The sequence below is a fragment of the Lontra canadensis genome, unplaced genomic scaffold (genome assembly GCF_010015895.1).
Source record: "Lontra canadensis isolate GAN:19392208 unplaced genomic scaffold, GSC_riverotter_1.0 scaffold91, whole genome shotgun sequence".
In the NCBI taxonomy this organism is placed as follows: Eukaryota; Metazoa; Chordata; class Mammalia; order Carnivora; family Mustelidae; genus Lontra; species Lontra canadensis.
In genome coordinates, this window is record NW_022631085.1 from 3,466,949 (window position 1) to 3,486,918 (window position 19,970).

A 19,970-nucleotide genomic window follows, 5' to 3' on the forward strand; every position below is an offset into this window, starting at 1 on the left:
TTCTGTTTCCCGCCATCTGTCTGCCACGGGTCTCCCATGGTGACGTGGCTTGGGGGCCAGGAAGATGGCTGTATGGCTTAGAAAACGAATCAATCTAGAAGCTGCCCCCAATTTTCCTCAGGTAAGAAAACACGCAAAGTTGTCAGAGGTCAGATTTGCACTTTCCCCTCAGGTGACTGGCTTCAGGAATCGAGTCTGGGTGGGAATGTAGTGTCTTGTTTCCGGAGTTTCTAAAAAAATTGTTTTAAGGAAAAAAAAAATCCTCCTCTGGGGTAAGTAGAGCTGTGTTTGGAGCCCAAGTCCCAAACCAGGCTTTCACACAGGACATGGTCCCAGCATGATCAGGAGCTGGGGCTACCAGAATCAACTAATGAAAACTAGCCTCTTCCTGGGCATTTGCCCTTAACCAGAAGACACCACCTAACTGTGTCTCAAGGGGGTAGAGGGAAAGCTTGATGGACATAAGTCTGCAACTTTTCCAAAATGGCTATGGGTCAGGGGTTGGAGGCTCCCCCCTGGAGTGGACAGCTAAAGGTACTGACCCTTTGTCACCCAGAGGCACACCGGTGCTGCTCGGCTGTCTCTCACCGCCATCTCTGTGCCTGCTCCCCCGTCCCGAGGCTGGGCCACTTGTTCGGTTTGGGGACTGATCATACACAAAGTTCCGGCAGGACGCAAGTTTCGACTCCAGTGCCTGGAGAGAGACATGCACTCATCTTCCAAGTTAGAGACAAGAACTCCCCTCTCACCCAGAGCCTGTACACAGACAATAACCGGAAGAAGGGGTTCTCAATTCGTGTTGGATGCCGGCATTCCAGCGTGGGGCCCGGAAGGAATCCAACGTACATCAACTTTTTTTTTAAGATTTTATTTATTTATTTGCCAGAGAGAGAGCACAAACAGAGGAAATGACAGGCAGAGGGAGAGAAAGAAGCAGGCTCCCGTTGAGCAGAGAGCCCGATGTGGGACTCGATCCCAGGACCCTGGGACCATGACCTGAGCTTAAGGCAGAGGCTTAACCCCCTGAGCCACCCAGGTGCTCCCAACGTACATCAACTTTTAGAGCCACTGGCCTAAGACATTTCAGAGCTTCCAGAGAAAACAATCACCCTGCCTATTATCCAGTTCTGCCTATGGGAAATAGGAAATCCACATTCAGAATGATTTGCTCTTTTGTTCACCTCCATAAACATGCACAGAGTGATCTGTGCAGAAGCCATGTGCCTTGCTGGAAAGGGACCCCATGAAAACCAACAGGGCACTGAGGCCAGCCCACACTTCCTGTATGCTAACTACACAAAATATTAACAGAGAAATGTGTTGGGGTGCCTGGGTGGTGCAGTCGGTTAAGCGTCCGACTCTTGAGTTTCAGCTCAGGTTGTGGGATCGAGTCCTGCATCAGGCTCCACACTCAGTGCAAAGTCTGATTCAGATTCTCTCCCTCTTCCCCTGCCCCTCCCACTTATGCGCTCTCTAAAAAGAATAAATAAATCTTAAAAAAAAAAAAAAAAAAAAAAAGAGAGAAATTGTGCTTATGGTACAGAAAACCAGGCAACCAAAAGATAAAAGGAAAAACATGAGACATCAGTTGCAAGCTTCTAGAAGGTTGCAGTTCTTACTACATACATTCTGGCAGGATTTAAAATTATGTGACCCTTCCAGGCCATCATTGTTAAAAATAAAAGAAACCATCACAAAGAATACCTATGTTATTTCTTAAGCACAAAAGAATCTTCCCCTGTAATGAATATAAAACCTATGAAATTAAAGTTTTTTGCCCTAGCCTTTTGAGATTTTTGTCTTTAACTCCCTAAGAAACTTTTAAAAAGGTAATTTTTAAATGTTTCTCAGGTTTTTTTCAAATTAGGAAAAAAGAAATCATAGGGGTGCCTGGGTAGCTCAGTGGGTTAAAGCCTCTGCCTTCGGCTCAGGCGTCCTGGGATCAATCCCTGCCTGAGTCAGGCTCTCTGCTTGGCGGGGAGCCTGCTTCCTCCTCTTTCTACCTGCCTCTCTGCCTACTCGTTATCTCTGTCAAATAAATAAATAAAATCTTTAAAAAAAAAAAAAAAAGAAAAGAAAAGGAAAATCAGACACCAACCAAATTTCTGAAATCCCAAAGGAAAATGGCAGGGAAAGATATGCCCAGGCATCAAAGGGAAAACAGTCAGAGCTCTGGGTGTTTGTTAGGAACTCGAACAGAAGCAGAGTTTTGCCTAAAACACAGGGAATCTCTGCTAAAGGGGAAAGGAACCGGAAAGGTCACCTGTCTCCGATATCCTGAAACACAGGCAAGGAGCCCGGGGAGGTGGCGGTCTTACCCCTACTTTCCGAAGCAGGTCTCCCACAATGTTGAGGGCCGATATCCGTGCTGCAGGAGTGAGGGGGGTCCCACCCGTGGAGTCGTCCAGACCTGGGTGTGCAAAAGGAAACACACATAACATCAACCCGCAGCCCTAAGTCTGTGCACTAATATCCCTCAACGCAGAACCACGGGGGTGTACTTGGGAAGCTTACTCTGCCCTCCGATCCCGCAGGCGGCCCTGGTGCACTCACTAGTTACCTAACACAGGCAGAGTCTATCTGAGGACCAACTTTCTGCAGCCTTACAACCACTATATTAAATGTTTAACTTTACGTGTTCTTCTTTTAAAACAAAATCAAAGTAAGTCCTTTTGGAGCTCTAGGAAGTCTACAGAGTTAGGAACAGCATTGGAGCAAACCACATTTGTAAGGGGCTTAACTCTCCGGAGCCCCTCCCTCTCCTCCAAGCAGGACTCAGGGACCAGCGGCACCAGCATCACTGGGGAGCTGGTTAGGACGCAGGATCTCAGGCCCTGCCCAGACCTGCTGAATCTCGGGGGCATACTCAAGTGTGGAAAAAACCCTGCTCTAGACTGTGATTCTCGAAGAACCACTGGCCTCTGGATCCCAGGGGCAGGCTAAGGGATAAAACAGCATGAGCCCTGCAGCTGGCCTGGGTCTGAATCCCAACTCTGCTATCTACCAGGTATGATTTTAGGTGAGCTCCTTTATCAGGGCCTCAGTCTCCTCATCCACCAAATGGGGATAGCACTTGCCTCTAGGGCCTGTGGTGAGAATTCAGTGAGGTCATATATATGCAAAGCACAGCAAGGAGAGCGGCTAACTAGCACAGGCCGAGCACTTAGTAACTGTCTATCGTTGTCGCTTGCTGTTAGGTGGCCCGGTAACAGTCTCAGTTCCTCAGCAGAGGAGCTGTGGAGAAAACTCAAAGTTTTTACGTTTTTACCATGCAGCCCAGGTACACCAGCTCCACTTCTAGGCTACTCTTGCTTATCTCAAAGCTGCTCCCCACTCTGCTGGGAACACCCCAGTTTGCTCCCTGCAGTACAGCCTGGGCCCGTGGTCCCTCTCACCCAGGACACGACCCCTGGGAAAGCTTTGTGAAGCAAAGAAAATGCTCCCGATGGTTCTTCCCTTACCGCGTCTGAACGCCCCCGGCGTGTTTAAGCTAGCGCCGGGTCCCCGATGAGCCACGGGTGTGGACGGCACGGAGCCAGTGGCCTGCACGGCTGTGTCTGTCCTTTCGGCCTCCACTGAGCTGGGCATGGGGGTCCTGGGCTTCTCCTGCTTCTGCTGCACGGCCAACTCCTGCCGCAAATCTGAGCCAGGACAGAATTCAGATTAGGTTGTTGCTTCGGGGGATGGGAGAAGGGTGGGGAGGGTCAGCAGGAGACACTGGTCAGGGAAAAGAAGTATCAGAAGGAAAAACCGTAGGTGGAAACCCTCAACGAGGTGAAATCCCCAGGATTTGGCCTAGCGGGCCTATAAAACTACATGATTTTTTAGCAAAAACAAAAAGATTTAAAAATTTTTAAAAACTATGGCAGTGGTAGATACAAGAATGCTTTTCTTGCTTCAAAACAATTTCACTGCAGTTGGGTATAGAGAATACTAAGTGAAAATATGCTTTCCCAACCCATCCCCAAATGCCCTTCCTCGCTCATAATCACTGTAATATGGGGGAAATATTTTCAATCCTTTTTTTCCTGTATTTTCAGACAAAGAATTTACATGTATCTCTATTAAGCATATAATAATTCTTATTAAGTATAAATAGAAATATAGCTACAGTCCAGCAGAGTATGTCTTCATCTAACCATATTTATATCTACACCTTGTCTAACGATTATTTAATGTTCCAGAATATAAATCTGTGTAATTTGTTCAACTGTTTCACTACAGACGGGCATTTATACAACCACCTTTCGGACTTAAAAAGAATTTTGTCTTAGGGGGACTTGGGTGGCTCAGCTGGTTAAGCCTCTGCCTTTGGCTCAAGTCATGATCTCAGGGTCCTGGGCTTGAGCCCCACATCAGGCTTCCTGCTCATCAGGGAGTCTGCTTCTCCCTCTCCCTCTTTTCCTCCCCCTGGTCATGCTCTTATAAATAAACTCTTTAAAAAAAATAATAAAAATAAAGGGATACATGCACCCCAATGTATATTAAAAGTTTTTTTTTCTTTTTAATCCTCCTTCTACTAGCTATATGTTAGAAACTAAATGTTATGAACAATTAATTGGGATGTTAAAAAAAAAAAAATCTCTTCTGCATCCAGATCTACCTCTGGAACCAGGAACTTCCATGGAGCAAATGGTGATGGGAATTCAGAGCTCTAAGCCACAAGAACAATGGGCTAGTGAGCAATTCCATCCATAAGAACTTTCTCCCCATAGGGGCGCCTGGGTGGCTCAGTGGGTTAAGCTTCTGCCTTTGCCTCAGGTCATGATCCCAGGGTCCTGGGATCGAGCCCCATATAGGGCTCTCTGCTCAGCAGGGGGCCTTCTTCCCCCGCCTCTCTCTGCCTACTTGTGATTTCTCTGACAAATAAATAAATAAAATCTTTTTTTAACAAAAAGAACTTTCTCCCCACAAAACTCTTATACACCTATCAATCAAAAAGCCAGCCAGGGGTGGATTTAAATATCTACAAGGGGTCTCTAGAGGGTCAGACATCTGACAGTTCTGAGCAGGGGATGGGGACCAAGGCTGAAACCTGCTCAGTGTGGTTCTGTACCCTGTGACCAGGCTGCCAGTGTGCCGAGCAGGGAACGGATTTCTAGCAAAGGTAACACTGGGCAATATTGCAGGACAAGATGTTCTCAGGTAGGCAGACGGGGAAACACTGGTGAACTAATAGAACAAAGTCAAGGCCTCCTGACCTCTGGCTTCATCCTTCAGCCGCTGAACAGATTCTAGAAGATTCTCCTTCTCATCCAGTTCGCTCTCCAGGAAGGCATTTCTTTCAATGGCTTGATTCAAACGCTGCTCAAAGTCTTCCAGAGACATGATTGTGGCCCTGGTAAGAGAAAAATAAAGCTGTCCAAGAGAGCAAATGGCAGCATCCATTTGGTGCCTACAGATCTGGCAGAGAAGAAAGGCCAGACACGGCAGGGAGCATGAGTCTCAGCACGGGCACTTCTTAGACATCATGGACCTGAACAAGCACCTTAACCTTCCAGGACCCAGACTCTTTGCCTGCAGAATGGGAATCATCTTAGCTCTCGGGGTACACAAAGCTGTCCTGGGGACTGAATGACAAATGTCCATATAGCACTTAGCAATGAGCCAGTGCCTTTTTAGGATGACACAGAGAGCCCCAGTCAAATGCCAAAAGCAGCAAATCTTCCCTTGGGAGACTCACAGTGCAAATCGTTATTCAGAATATCCTACTAAAATCCGTACACAACTTAATAATGTACATTTAAACAGGGAGAAGAGCCCATCTTTAATTTTTCAGTTACCTTAAATCAAAATGCCCAGCTGCCCTCCTAAAAACCATTTCCTCTTGTGACCAGTATAGACATTTCACTGGACTGCTATTAAAGGCACTGAGAAGTGCTGTAATAAAGAAATGTGTCTAACTCTGAGGCACAGAGCAGGTGGCTTGCCCACACGGTTGCCTTATGTGCAAAGCACGGGTAAGTCACAGTACCTTCGCATGGTGGTGGGGGTGTCGGAGGTCAAGTAATACCTGAAGCCCCCAACAGATGTTTCGCACATGAGTCCTCAATAAATGCCAGCAGTATTTTTTTCCTTAAGGATTTTATTTATTTGACAGAGAGAGAGACAGAGCAAGAGAGGGAACACAAGCAGGGGGAGTGGGAGAAGGAGAAGCAGGCTTCCTGCTGAGCAGGGAGCCCAACGTGGGGCTCAAACCCCGGACCCTGGGATCATGACCTGAGCCAAAAGCAGGCACTTAATGATTGAGCCATCCAGGTGCCCCAATGCCAGCAATTTTTATGCTGTTAATTGTTATCTCAAGGTGGTTGGAAGTGTATGTTTGGAGCAGAGCCCCAGAAAACCTGGCTCTTCAATGTAAGACCAGCTAATAACGGTTCTTAGGCAGCTTAACCTTAACCTTAACCGCTGGTCCCCCAATTGCAAAGTAAGGATCAGTTCATGAATTCATCCATGCAACACATCCTGCTGTGTCCAGACTGAATTGTGTTCCTACCCTCCCCCTCAAAGGGTCTTCAGAGAAAAACAGTTACCAAAAGTGCTTAAATAAAAACAACAAAGGAAGGACATTTAGGTGCGTAATACTGGAATCAGTTAAAATCACCCTAAAGGGGCGCCTGGGTGGCTCAGTGGGTTAAGCCTCTGCCTTCGGCTCAGGTCATGATCTCAGGGTCCTGGGATCGAGCCCCACATCAGGCTCTCTGCTTGGCAGGGAGCCTGCTTCCCCCTCTCTCTGCCTGCCTCTCTGCTTACTTGTGATCTCTCTCTCTCTCTCTCTCTCTCTGTCAAATAAATAAATAAAATCTTTAAAAAAAAAAAAAATCACCCTAAAGGCCTGACATGTCAAACAACAAATGAAAAAGATAAAATGCATAGCAATTCATGTAACAGCAAAACATGTAGGATTTTACCACAGAGCACGGAAGTCTTGGTGAAATGTAGATGTATGGTGTTTGTGAAGAGAAAGACCCAACATCACAAAGAAATCCATTCTCCATTAAGTTACCAGATAGTTCAACATCCTAGCCAAAATATTAATAGGTTTTCATTGGGGACAGTAGCACAGGGGTCTGATAAAGAAGAGCATGTGATAATAAAATAGGAATGGGGCGCCTGGGTGGCTCAGCGGGTTAAAGCTTCTGCCTTTGGCTCAGGTCATGATCCTGGGGTCCTGGGATCGAGCCCCACAACGGGCTCTCTGCTCAGCAGGGAGCCTGCTTCCCCCTCTCTCTCTCTCTGCCTACTTGGGATATCTGTCAAATAAATAAATAAAAATCTTTAAAAAAAATTAAAATAAAGTAAGAAAGGCCAGAAGCACTCTGAAAAGGCGAGAAGAGCTCTCCCGGATATAAAGAACACACTGTCATAAATCCTCAACGGAGAGTTGAGGTGGTGTGGCATTTAACAATTATGGGGGCAGACTGGGAAGACCCCAAGATCCAGAAATACATCCAAATACAGAGGAGAACTTAATTTATGATAAAAGCGACACCGCAAACATTGATGAAAAGGTGATTGATTCAGGGGAACCACGGTGGCTCAGTGGGTTAAGCCTCTGCCTTCGGTTCAGGTCATGATCTCAGGGTCCTGGGATCGAGCCCCGCATCAGGCTCCTCGCTCAGCGGGGAGTCTGCTTCTCCCTCTACCCCTCCCCCTGGTTGTGCCCGCTCTAATAAATAAATAAACTCTTAAAAAAGAAAGACAGGGGCGCCTGGGTTGCGCAGTTGGGTTAAAGCCTCTGCCTTCAGCTTGGGTCATGATCCCAGGGTCCTGGGATTGAGCCCCCCCCCCCCGCCTACTTGTGATCTCTGTCAAATAAATAAATGAAATCTAAAAAAAAAAAAGAAAAGAAAAAGCCAGAAACAAAGAAGGAGAGAGATGGTTGGCTCAATTCCAGGTTTGGAGTCTACTAAATAACCACCCAGAAAAAATTAGCATTGGCTCCATACATCATACTACACCCCAAGATAAATTGAATCAAAAGTTTCAACACCTCTGTATTTGGTCAGAATCTATTACTGGCTTCCGGAATGCCAAAGAACTACGGACCAACTTAACAGTTTCTTTCTTTTTTTTTTTTTTTTTTAAGATTGCATTTATTTATTTGACAGACAGAGATCACAAGTAGGCAGAGAGGCAGGCAGAGAGAGGAAGGAAAGCAGGCTCCCTACTGAGCATGTGGGGCTGGTATGGAATGGTAATTCCATTTACCATGTATGTTAAATTTACATGTAAATTTCATTTACCCGATGTGGGGCTCAATCCCAGGACCCTAGGATCATGACCTGAGCTGAAGGCAGCGGCTTAACCCACTGAGCCACCCACCCCCTTAACGGAGTTTCTGAACCGATGAGGATCGATCCTCATCATGACCATACATGATTATACAGTCAGCACTGGTAATACCAGCGGGGCATGGCACTTAGATGTGCTGTCACTGTGGGAATATTGGCTCTCCAAGAAAGGTAAGCATCCTGTGGCTGTAACCGGGGTGAAAATGGCTTCATGTGCTTCTTTTGTTAAGATTCTGTCAAAAAGTGTATTTATCAGAACAGGAAAATGCTCTGTACCCAGTCTGCAAACTGGTAATCTCCTATACCATTACGGAGAATTGGAAAAGAGCTAGATTTTCGGTAAAGATGACTGTTAAGAAATACGTTTGGTAGATAACTAAGAACATTCTTTTTGAGCCTATAAATGCTTTAAAAATCTACGTACCACCCCCATGCATCAGAGTGGCCGGTGCCAAAAGAACAGTAAGCAACAAAAACCAGCGGGGACTGGAAATGTTGGAGCTTTTGTTCACTGCCTGTGAGAAGGTGAAATGGTGGGTCATTATGAAAACAGTTGTGGAGGTACCTTAAAAACTTAAAGAGGGAGCGGCCCACGGGGCGCCTGGGTGGCTCAGTGGGTTAAAGCCTCTGCCTTCGGCTCAGGTCATGATCCCAGGGTTCTAGGATGGAGTCCCACATCAGGCTTTCTGCTCAGCGGGGAGCCTACTTCTTTGCTTACTTGTGATCTCTCTTTGTCAAATAAATAAAAATAAAAAATCTTAAAAAAAAAAAAAGATGGAGGGGCCCCTGGGTGGCTCAGTCAGCTGGGCAAATGACTCGTGGTTTTTTGGCTCAGGTCGTGATCTCAGAGTTAGGAGATCGAGCCCTGCGTCAGGCTCTGTGCTTAGAGTGGAGTCTGCTAAGGACTCCTTCGTCTAACCTCTGCCCCTCCTGCCTGCTCTCTCTCGCAAATACATAAATAAATCTTTAAGAAAAAAATGGAATGGTAATTCCATTTACCATGTATGTTAAATTTACATGTAAATTCCATTTACCAGTATGATCTAGCGATCACACTGCTGGACGTATATTCGCAAGAAGTGAAAGCAGGATCTCAAAGAGATATTTGTACTCTCGTGTGCATAAAAGCATCATTCACAACAAAGAAGCAGAATTGACCCCAATATCCACGAACAGATACAGGGATCAAGAGAATGTGGTATATACGGTTGACTTTTGAACAACGCAGGGGCAATGGGCACCGACCCCTCACATAGTCAAAAATCTGCATATAACTCTCGACTCTGAAAAATTAACTACTAATTGCCTACAATCAACCAAAAGCCTTACTGACAACATGAACAGCTGATTAACACATAATAGTTATGCCGTATGTATTACATACTGTACTCTACAATAGAGTAAGCTAAAGAAAATGCTATTAAGTAAATTGTAAGACAAAATACATTTATAGTACTACCCTACATCTATTGAAAAAAAATTGCCTATGTGAGTGGACCCATGCAGTTCAAACCTGCATTGGGTCCACTCTATATACATAGGAATATTATGCACTCTTAAAAAAGATAGGGAAATCCTGTTGCACGCTACAACATGGGTGAGTCTCAAGGGCACTAGGCTAAGAAAACAATTTGTCCCACAAGAAGACAAATACTGCAGGATCCACTCCTACAGAGTATCCACAGTAGTGAAAAATCACAGAAAGCAGAAAGGGGATTACCAAGGGCCGGAGGGAGGACAGAAGAGGATTTAATGCTTAGTGGGTGCAAGTCGCAATGTTGCAGGATGACAAAGGTGTGGAGAGCTGTTGCACAATAATATGAACACACTTAATGCTACTCAACTGTACACTTAACACTGGCTGGGGCGCCTGGCTGGCTCAGTCAGTCAGGCATCCGCCTTCAGCTCAGGTCATGATCTCAGGGTCCTGGGATTGAGCCCCGCATCAGGCTTTCTGCTTCACAGGGAGTCTGCATCTCCCTCTCACCTTGCCGTTCCCCCTGCTTGTGCTCTCCCTCTGTCAAATAAATAAAATCTTTTAAAAAATGGTTATGGTGGTGAATATGATGGTGTGTTTTTATCACAAGTTTTTTGGAAATGTCTATATTACCATAACACATAGAACAGGAAAGATAGATAAAATCAATGTTAATCTTGGTACAACTTTTCTGTACCTTAGCTTTCATATATTAAACAAAAAATAACCTTTAAGGAATGTATTGAATTTTTAGTTACTTCCAATGAGGCCCTGAGTCTTTCAAAGTTTATCCCCTAACTAAAAGTCAGTCATTTCGTTTTACAGATGTACAGGGGAATAGCTTTAGCAAGCAAATACCTGGTAAGGCCGAGAAATTATTGTTCTTGAAGTAGTTGGTCAAATTTTCAAAATATTACTATTAAAAATTTTTTAATTTTTAAATTAAAATTAATTAAATTAAAAATTAAAATAATTTTTAAATTAAATTAAAATTAAAAATTAAATTTTTAAAAATTTTACAATAAAGTATCAGGTTTTTATATTTTTTAATAAAATTTCAATATTCCAGAACTTTATGCATTCTGTAATGAAGATCTGGGCCTCCCTTCTACCTCCTCTGATTTTAACACCAAACGATTCAGCATTTGGCCAGAATGTCAATCCAATATGCCTTTAATTTAAAAAAATATAAAGAAATGGAAGAGAAGAAAAAGGAAGCACAGACTAAAGGCTTTATGAACCTTGGACTGCAGAAAGCCCTCCCAACTGACTGATATGTCTCATTACAGAGAAATCAAATCACCTTTCCCAGTAACATATACTACAACAAAGCCAGAAGACAAACGTAGATGCCAAATATTTTCAATTCGTATCACGAATATAGAACGATCCCCTAGAAATGGAAAAAAGCAACCAAAATGAAAAATAGGCAAAGATAAAGAGTTCATAGAAAAAGAAAACAGTTCTTAAATTAGGAAAAGGAATCAATGTCACTTGTAACTGACTGTTACTTGTAACTGAGTAACTTGTAACACTGTTACATTTGTAACACTGTAACTTGTAACTGAGAAACTACCCATTGGTCACTTACTAGACTGGTGGAAATGCAAAGTTTGAAAACCACTCTGTTAGTGAAGTTATTTGGAAAAGAGGAATTTACATACATACCTGCTGGGAATGTAAAGTGATACAACCACAAAAAGAACAAATGGGCAAAAACTACCAAAATCACATACGCATCTATCGCTAGACCCAGCAGTTTCACTTGTGGGCACTGATGTTACAGATAAAATCTGGGCAAGCCACATTTAGGATTCATTACAGCAATGCTTATCACTGCCCAAGAATGCGAATGTAGCAGACATCCATCCACAGGGGACTGGACAAATAAATTATTATGTACTATGCAACACCAACCATACAATAGAATATTATGCACTTGGGGAAAAAAAGAACAAGGAATGCTCTGTGTCCTGAAAGATCTCCAAGATGTACTGTTATGTGAAAGAAGATGTACAATGGCGTGTACAGAATGCTCTTTGCGGGAAGGGGAGGGTAAGATGAATTTTCATTTTTATTTGCTCTTTGGGGGGAGGTAAAGATGAATTTTCAATTTTATTTGCTTGAATTTGCATAAAAAACCTCTACTCTTTGTATATTATTTTGGAACCCGTGAATGTACTCTGTCTTCATGGTAGCCTGCATTAATGGTCCTTATTCTTCACGGGTCCTACACCCACATCCTTGCCACGGCCTCACTGTGCTTGGAATGTACTGTCCCACCTCCTGACTTGGGCCATGTGACTTGCTTTGATCAAAGAAACACAGGTGAAAACAATGGTATGCCCCATGGCTTGTGAATATACTACAAAGTCATGGTAATCAAGTCATTACGGTATTAGTTTAGTAATTCATAAATCATACACTCCACCAAAATAAAGAATCCAGAATGAGGGGGCACCTGGGTGGCTCAGTGCATTAAAGCCTCTGCTTTCAGCTCAGGTCATGATCTCAGGGTCCTGGGATCGAGCCCCGCATCAGGCTCTCTGCTCACTGGGGAGCCTGCTTCCCCCCCCCGCCTCTGCCTGCCTCTCTGCCTACTTGTGATCTCTGTCTGTCAAATAAATAAGTAAAATCTTTAAAAAATAAAAAAAAAAGCAAAAAAAGAGCTCTGACAAATGGATGAGAAAAGAGATCCCACTTCTGATCATGCTAAGGTGGTTTGTATCAGAGCAAACAAAGCTGCCAGAGATTACAACTAGAAACTCTGGGTCCAACAGCCACGTTCTGAAGGCACGGGCAACAACGGGAGCCAATACTCAGAAGAAAGAAACAGCAGTGGGTGAATGTCACATCTCTGCCAGTGTTTTGCCAATAGCTCCGGTGAAAGAAAGTCACCATTACAGTCAAATTCTCATCTAAAGTCTTCCCACATCTTGGGCTAATCCCTGAGCCATACATATGCTTAGCAGACCTGAGGCAGCCTGGTTAAGGCTAAGAGAATCAAACAGATTTCAGCTACTTCCCACGAAACGGGAAGTTGGGAGTGTTAGTTGAACCTAGTTAATAGACCAAGGGAAAAAAAAAAATCAAAAACAGAATCCATAGTTTCTGCAACACATCATTCACAATGTCCAGAATTCAAGATTACTCAACACAACACGTGAAGAGCACAAAAAAATGGGACCCAAACTCAGGAGAAAAGGCAATCACTGGAAATAGCTCTAAGATAGCCAAGATGTTATTAGAATTAGCAGAAAAGGACTTTAAAGTAGTACTGTAGCTATGTACAAGAATATAAAGACAGGGGCGCCTGGGTGGCTCAGTCTGTTAAGTGTCTGACTCTTGATATTGGCTCAGGTCATGATCTCAGGGTTGTGAGATTGAGCCCCATGTCAGGCTCTGCACTCAGTGGGGAGTCTGCTTGGGATTCTCTCTCTCTCTGCTCATGTGCTCTCTCTCTCTCAGATAAATAAATCTTTAATCAGTTAAGCATCTGCTTTTTGCTCAGGTCATGGTCCCAGAGTCCTGGGATCAAGGCCCACATCAAACTCCCTGCTCAGCTAAGAGCCTGCTTCTCCCTCTCCCTCACCTGACTGCTACTTCCCTGCTTGTGCTCTCTCCTGCTCTTCAAACAAATAAATGAAATCTTAAAAAAAAAAAAAAGGAAATTCAGAACTGAAAATACGATCTCTAAACACACTATTGGAAGTGGCTTATCAGCAGATTGGAGAGGAGTCAGTGAACTTGAAACCAGATCAATAGAAATTATCCAATTTGAAGAACCAAAAGAAAAAAAGATTGGGGGGGGGGGGGAGAAAGGAAGAGGCTGTGTGACAATATCAAAAGGACTTATGTGTGCATAGTTGGTGTCCCAGAAGGCCAGGAGAGAGAAAATGGGGCAGCACAAATCTTTGAGAAATGATGACCAAAGTTAAGCAAAAAGAGAAATTTACAGACTAAAGAAGCCCAGATATCAAGATAAATACATATCAAGATAAATACATAATAGGGGCGCCTGGCTGCCTCAGTTGGTATAGCAGCTAACTTTCAATCTCAGGGGTGTGAGTTCAAGCCCCATGTTGGCTGAAGAGATTAAAAGGAAATTAAAAAAAAAAATCAATTCTGGTTAAATCCAACAATTTAAAAAAATGTGAAGTACATATAAAATCGAAGCGTGGGTGTCTGGGTGGCTCAGTGGGTTAAAGCCTCTGCCTTCGGCTCAGGTCATGGTCCCAGGGTCCTGGGATCGAGCCCTGCATTGGGGTCTCTGCTCCGCAGGGAGCCTGCTTCCTCCCCTCTCTCTGCCTGCTTCTCTGCCTACTTGTGATCTCTCTCTCTGTCAAATAAGTAAATAAAAATCTTTAAATAAATAAAAAAAATCGAAGCGTATCATGAACTGCAGCAAACAAAAAATGAAGAGAGAATCTGAGAGCAGCCAGAAAAAAACACATTATATACTGGAAAGTAGCTATTCAAATGACCACTAACTTCCGACCTGAACCAAGGAAACCACAAGACAGTGGAACAATCCACTGAATGAGAAAAAAAAAAAAAAAAAAAAAAACCTGTCAACCCAGAATTCTACATCCAGTGGATGTACCTTTCAAGAATGAAAGGAAAAGAAGGACATCTTCGATAAACTAAAATAAGGAGACTTCACTGTGCACAGGCCTGTGCTGCAAGAAATCCTAAGGGAAGTTCTTCAAGCTGAAGGGAGAGGGTACCAGGGGGAAACCCAGGTTCTTAGGAAGTAATGAACCAGAAATGGTACCTATGTGGGTAAATATGAAAGCCCATCTTTTTACTTTCATTTCTTTAAAATATACTTGGCTTTTTAAAGCAAAAATTATGGGGCACCTGGGTGACTCCGTGGGTTAAAGCCTCTGCCTTTGGATCAGGTCATGATTTCAGGGTCCTGGGATCGAGCCCCACACTGGGCTCTCTGCTCAGCGGGGAGCCTGCTTCCTTCTCTCTCTCTCTCTCTGCCTGCCTCTCTGCCTACTTGTGATCTCTGTCAAATAAGTAAGTAAAATCTTTAAAAAATTAAAAAAAAGCAAAAATTATAGCAACGTATTGTGGAATCCACAGCATTTGTAGACTTAACAGTATTATGGGTATAGCAGAAAGTTCAAGGATAATAAAAATGCAACTGTAAGACTGCAAGGCTGTTGTAATTTACAGGAAGTGGTACGACAAAGTGTATGCTATGATCCCAAAGCAACCCCTAAAAAATAATGCAGGAGATGGGACACCTGGGGGCTCAGTTGGTTGAGCGTTTGACTCTTGATCTCAGCTCAGGCCTTGATCTCAGGGTTCTGAGTTCAAACCCCGCACCGGGCTCCATGCTGGGTGTGAAGCCTATTTAAACTAGTAATAATATTATTATTAACAGGAACGCAGGGGACTATGGGGGCAACACAAAGGTTCCATATCTTAACAAGAGCATGCAATGAACATAGACACGATTTGCTCAAAATGATGGAACTGTATGCTTAAAATCTGTACATACCACTATAAGTAATTTATATCTATTTTTTTAAGGTTTTTATTTATTTATTTGACAGACAAAGGTCACAAGTAGGCAGAGAGGCAGGCAGAGAGAGAGGGGGAAGCAGGCTCCCTGCTGAGCAGAGAGGCCAATGCGGGGCTCGATCCCAAGACCCTGAGACCATGACCTGAGCTGAAGGCAGAGGCTTTAACCCACGGAGCCACCCAGGTGCCCCAATTTATATCTAATTTTTAAAGTGTTTTCATTGAACAAAAAAAGGGGGCCTGGCACAGAGTAGTTATTCAATAAATGTTACAATTGTTAGTATTCTGCTGAACAAAAGAACGTCAATTTAAGAAATCCTGTTCTTGGGGTGCCTGGGTGGCTCAGTCGGTTAAGTGTCGGCCTTTCAGCTTGGGTCATGGTCCCGGGGTCCTGAGTTCAAGCCCCATGTCGGGCTCCCTGCTCAGGAGGGCATCTCCTTCTCCCTCTGCCTCTGTCCCACTCCCCTGCTCATGCTCACTCTCTCTCAAATAAATAAAATTTTTTGTTTGGCTGCAAAAATATTTATTTATTTATTTGCTGCAAAAAGCTTTATTGTTTGTTCTTGCCCAAATAAATAGAATCTTAAAAAAAAAAATCCTGTTCTCTGCACACGTTGACCTTAGGGCGGTGTGGAGCACATGCTTGTCCTTCTGCCTGGGATGTTCTCACCTCATACCCTTTCCTGGATGATGTCTCCGCATCCCCCGGTCTTAGCCCAAATGCCGCCTCCTGACATTCACCTGCCAACGGCCACACAAGTGCAGCCCCAAACCTGTCCTCTCCTTTCCGACGTACCGTTTTGCTCTTTCCAAGTCATCGTTTGCTTGCTCCAGCTCTCGGATGTATTTCTGAAGTTGATCCTTAATTGCTTTGGTCTGGGCAAGGTCGTCCTCCAAGGCTGAGATCTGCCGGTAGCCTTCCGAGTGCTGCGTTTCAAACTTCTCCTGGAGGACAAAATCGACACGGAGCGTGGGATTTAAAAACTTCTCATAAGCTGTGCTTATCTCCTTTCCCTGTCACTTCTTCAAAATACTGAGGGATTAATCCTGCTCAGCGGGGACGCTCCTCTGTTGGAGCGAACACTGTTGTTGTGAGCTTGTGAGTGTCCGACCCTCCCTGGGTGCACGACTGGGCTGCACCGATTTCTTTAGCGGCTCTAGCTCTCCCTTATCTTAGGAGCTTTATGGGAACGGTCTTCATATCACACTAAGGAGGCTCCAGACATTCTTGCAGCCTCCCACCAGAGACAGGACACACGACTAACCTCAGCCAGTAGAACCTTCTCTCCACAGTCATGACTCTGAAGCGAGGGAGGGCAGATGGCAAGAACGAGGGGCCACCATTCAAAGTCGTTATGTCCCAAGTGCTTCCTACCTTCTGGCCCACAAGCATCTTATACCCGGCCCCCTCCCGAACTTGGTCCCTGCAGCCTCTGGGTGTCAAGAAGCCCCCAACAATCTTCAACACAATTACTTCGCTCAAGGTGTCCACAGCCATGGGAAGCCACACAGACCTCTCCACGCCTCATCCACAAAGGCAACACAAACCCACTTCCCGTGACATCCCCGGATTGCGTATCAGGAATCACAATAACTTTGGTGGCTTGTGCCTCGCCCTAAGAGCAGGAAACCATGTACTTAGTCTCACAACTGTTCTAACTTTGTGACCGACGACACGCTCCTTGCAGCATGGGGGAGTTAAAGAGGACTTCTGGACCTTTGGGGGAAGGAAGGAAGGAAACAAAACAAAACCCACAACCCGTTATTAATTATCAAGAGAGCTTGGTATGATCTGACTAGTACTTTCCAAGGCGAGGAAGGGTCAGATGACGTCACGATCTGTCACTGCCCAGTTTCAGTCAGCTAACATTTGTTCATTGCATGCTTACTTACTCTGGGCCAGCTCCTGGGCTCAGGATAATACTTGGGTTGGCTCATTTAATGCTACTTCAGAGATGTGAACTGAGGCTACTTCATCAGCCCAAAGTTATTTGGTAGCAAATGACTGAGCCAAGATCCAATCTGGGCCCCTGGGGCTAGAGCTCATTAAACAACTGTGCTAAACTGCCCTCAAACATCTCCTCCCGGGCCACAGGTATTGATCGCACACGCACACGTGTACACACACATATATACACGCACACACACATTCTGCTCTGGTTACTCTTTCAAACCACCTTCCTTCACCAAACACCCTCACTGCTTTCCCTTCACCTACACACGAAACACGTCCCACAGGAAAGGCCCAAAGTCTAACTAGAAAGTTTGAGGGCAGCTCGCTGGCTCAGTTGGTAGAGTATGCGACCCTTCATCTTAGGGTTGTGAGTTCGAGCCCTACATTGGGTGTGGAGATTACTTAAAAATTAAAATCTTAAAAAACCAAAACACACACACACAAAACAAAACAGGGTGCTTGGGTGGCTCAGTTGGTTAAGCAGCTGCCTTTGGCTCAGGTCATGATCTTAGGGTCCTGGGATTGAGCCCCACATCGGGCTCCCTGCTCAGCAGAGAGGCTGCTTCTCCCTCTCCCACTGCCTGCCGCTCTGCTTACTTGTGCTCTGTCAAATAAATAAAATAAAGTAAAATAAAATAAAATAAAATAAAATAAAATAAAAGAAAGGAAGCTTGAAAAACAGACACTCTTCTTTCCTCAACTGAGTAAACACAGGCGTTGCTAGAAAACAGTCGGGATGTGGGGGGAGAATGACATAATGGTGCCTGGGCCAGAGAGGCGTGGTGAGAGCACCGTAAGAAGAGCTCCCACAGAACAAGCAGATCATTTACAGGGTGGGGACAGGGAGGGCATGCCACATCCTCCCCCTGCTCCGTCCCCTCTGATGCTCTGTTTCCTGGCCATGAGCGGAGCAAGCGATTCCTCTCCGGCAAGGAGGGGCCGACCAAGCCCCATGCAAGGACCAGTTCCCAGGGCTGGCTCTGAGGCCCTCACACCCTTTCTCTGGTTATATCTCCAAACAAAATAGGAGCGCCGGGGAGCCGCTGTCATTAACCCCAATTCAGATGCAGTTTCCAAGATGCAGTTAACGGGCTTCCCCGCCAGCATAAAGATTCAAATGATGGCCTTTGAACTTGCGGACATGAAAAGCCGTTGCTCAATATTGTGCTTTCATTTGGGGCTAATTCTAATAAGCGGTCAGCTGATGGAGGCATCCACAGACGCTCTGTTTGATCCTTTAAAGGCCTTCTCATTCAACTTGAGATGAATAAGCCAGTTGTCAAGAATTGTCCATAGAGAACATTTCTCTGAGGTGACTGACACATATTTGCTGGTGGCAGTTTATCTATTTTTTAAAGTAATCTGGGGCTCAAGATTACTTTTTTAAATTTAAATTTAAAATTACTTTTAAATTTAAATTACTTTTTAAAGTAATCTCAGGCTCGAACTCACGACCCCGAGGCCCTGAGTTGCTCGCTCCAACAGTGAAGCCAGCCAGGTGCCCCGGTGGCAGTTCTGTTCCCTTGGACATTTCTCTTCCTTCTCCTGCTCTGTTCTCTGCATCTCCGGCATCTGTCAGGCGGCTGTCATGAAGAGGCGTTTGCAGGTTCAAGGGCTTGGTTTTAAAGCAGTTACTTCACCATTGTTTTTTTTTTTTTTTTAAGATTTTATTTATTTATTTGACAGACAGAGATCACAAGTAGGCAGAGAAGCAGGCAGAGAGAGAGAGGAGGAAGCAGGCTCCCTGCTGAGCAGAGAGCCCGATGTGGGGCTCGATCCCAGGACCCTGGGATCATGACCTGAGCTGAAGGCAGAGGCTTTAACCCACTGAGCCACCCAGGCACCCATACTTCATCATTGCTTGACGGGGGTCTGCCTCTGTGGAGGCCCGGTCCCGCTCCTGACTGTGGTTCATACCGCCCATCTGCCTTCCACACAGCTTCCACTCCCTGAGTCCCCTTCAAGTTAAGCATGATGACTCCTCAATGCCTGTGGCAGGGGTTGGGCTGTCCACAAAACGAGTGGCACAGGGATGCCTGGGTGGCTCAGTAGGTTAAGCCGCTGCCTTCGGCTCAGGTCATGATCCCAGGGTCTGGAATCAAGTCTCACATCGGGCTCTCTACTTAGTGGGGAGCCTGCTTCTCTCTCCAGCTCTACCTGCCTCTCTGCCTACTTGTGTGCTCGTGCTCTCTCTGACAAATAAATAAATAAATAAATAAAATCTTAAAAAAAAAAAAAAATGAGAGGTGCGGGCCAGGTGTAGGGATAAAGCAAAGGGCACTTATCCCTGTGTGTCAGGGATGGAGGTGGGGAGAAATTAGTGGGGACTGCTTGCTCCGTCTCGGACACTGCTACCTGGCTTTTCGCTGGTGTGGAAGAATGGAGGCCTGGCATGCTGATTCTTAAGGAAAGTCAAAAATCCAGATTTTTATACGAAGACTCACAACTTTGAATGTTAACTGCTTAAACACTAGGGGCGCCTCGGTGGCTCCATTGGTTAAGCATCCAATTCTTGATTTTGGCTCAGGTCATGAGCTCAGGGTCCTGAGATCGAGCCCCACGTGGGGTTCTGTACTCAGGGTGAAGTGGGCTTGAGAGTCTCCCTCCGCCCCTCCCCCAGCTCACATGGGAACTCTCTAAATAAAATCTTTAAAAAACACTACAGGGACGCCTGGGTGGCTAGTTGGTTAAGCAGCTGCCTTTGGCTCAG

General features: G+C 45.0%; 1 protein-coding gene across 3 annotated transcripts in view; it reads right to left on the minus strand.

Moving 5' to 3' along the window:
* Positions 1 to 19,970, minus strand: part of NDE1 (nudE neurodevelopment protein 1) — a 31,238-nt gene that overhangs the window by 606 nt on the left and 10,662 nt on the right. For all 3 annotated transcript variants that reach the window (XM_032836233.1, XM_032836234.1, XM_032836235.1), the window contains exons 4-8: positions 16,103 to 16,251; positions 5,202 to 5,338; positions 3,462 to 3,641; positions 2,319 to 2,410; positions 543 to 694 (exon numbers count right to left, since the gene is read on the minus strand). In XM_032836233.1, the coding sequence (XP_032692124.1) occupies positions 543 to 694; positions 2,319 to 2,410; positions 3,462 to 3,641; positions 5,202 to 5,338; positions 16,103 to 16,251 (710 nt within the window). The remainder of the gene's footprint in view (positions 1 to 542; positions 695 to 2,318; positions 2,411 to 3,461; positions 3,642 to 5,201; positions 5,339 to 16,102; positions 16,252 to 19,970) is intronic.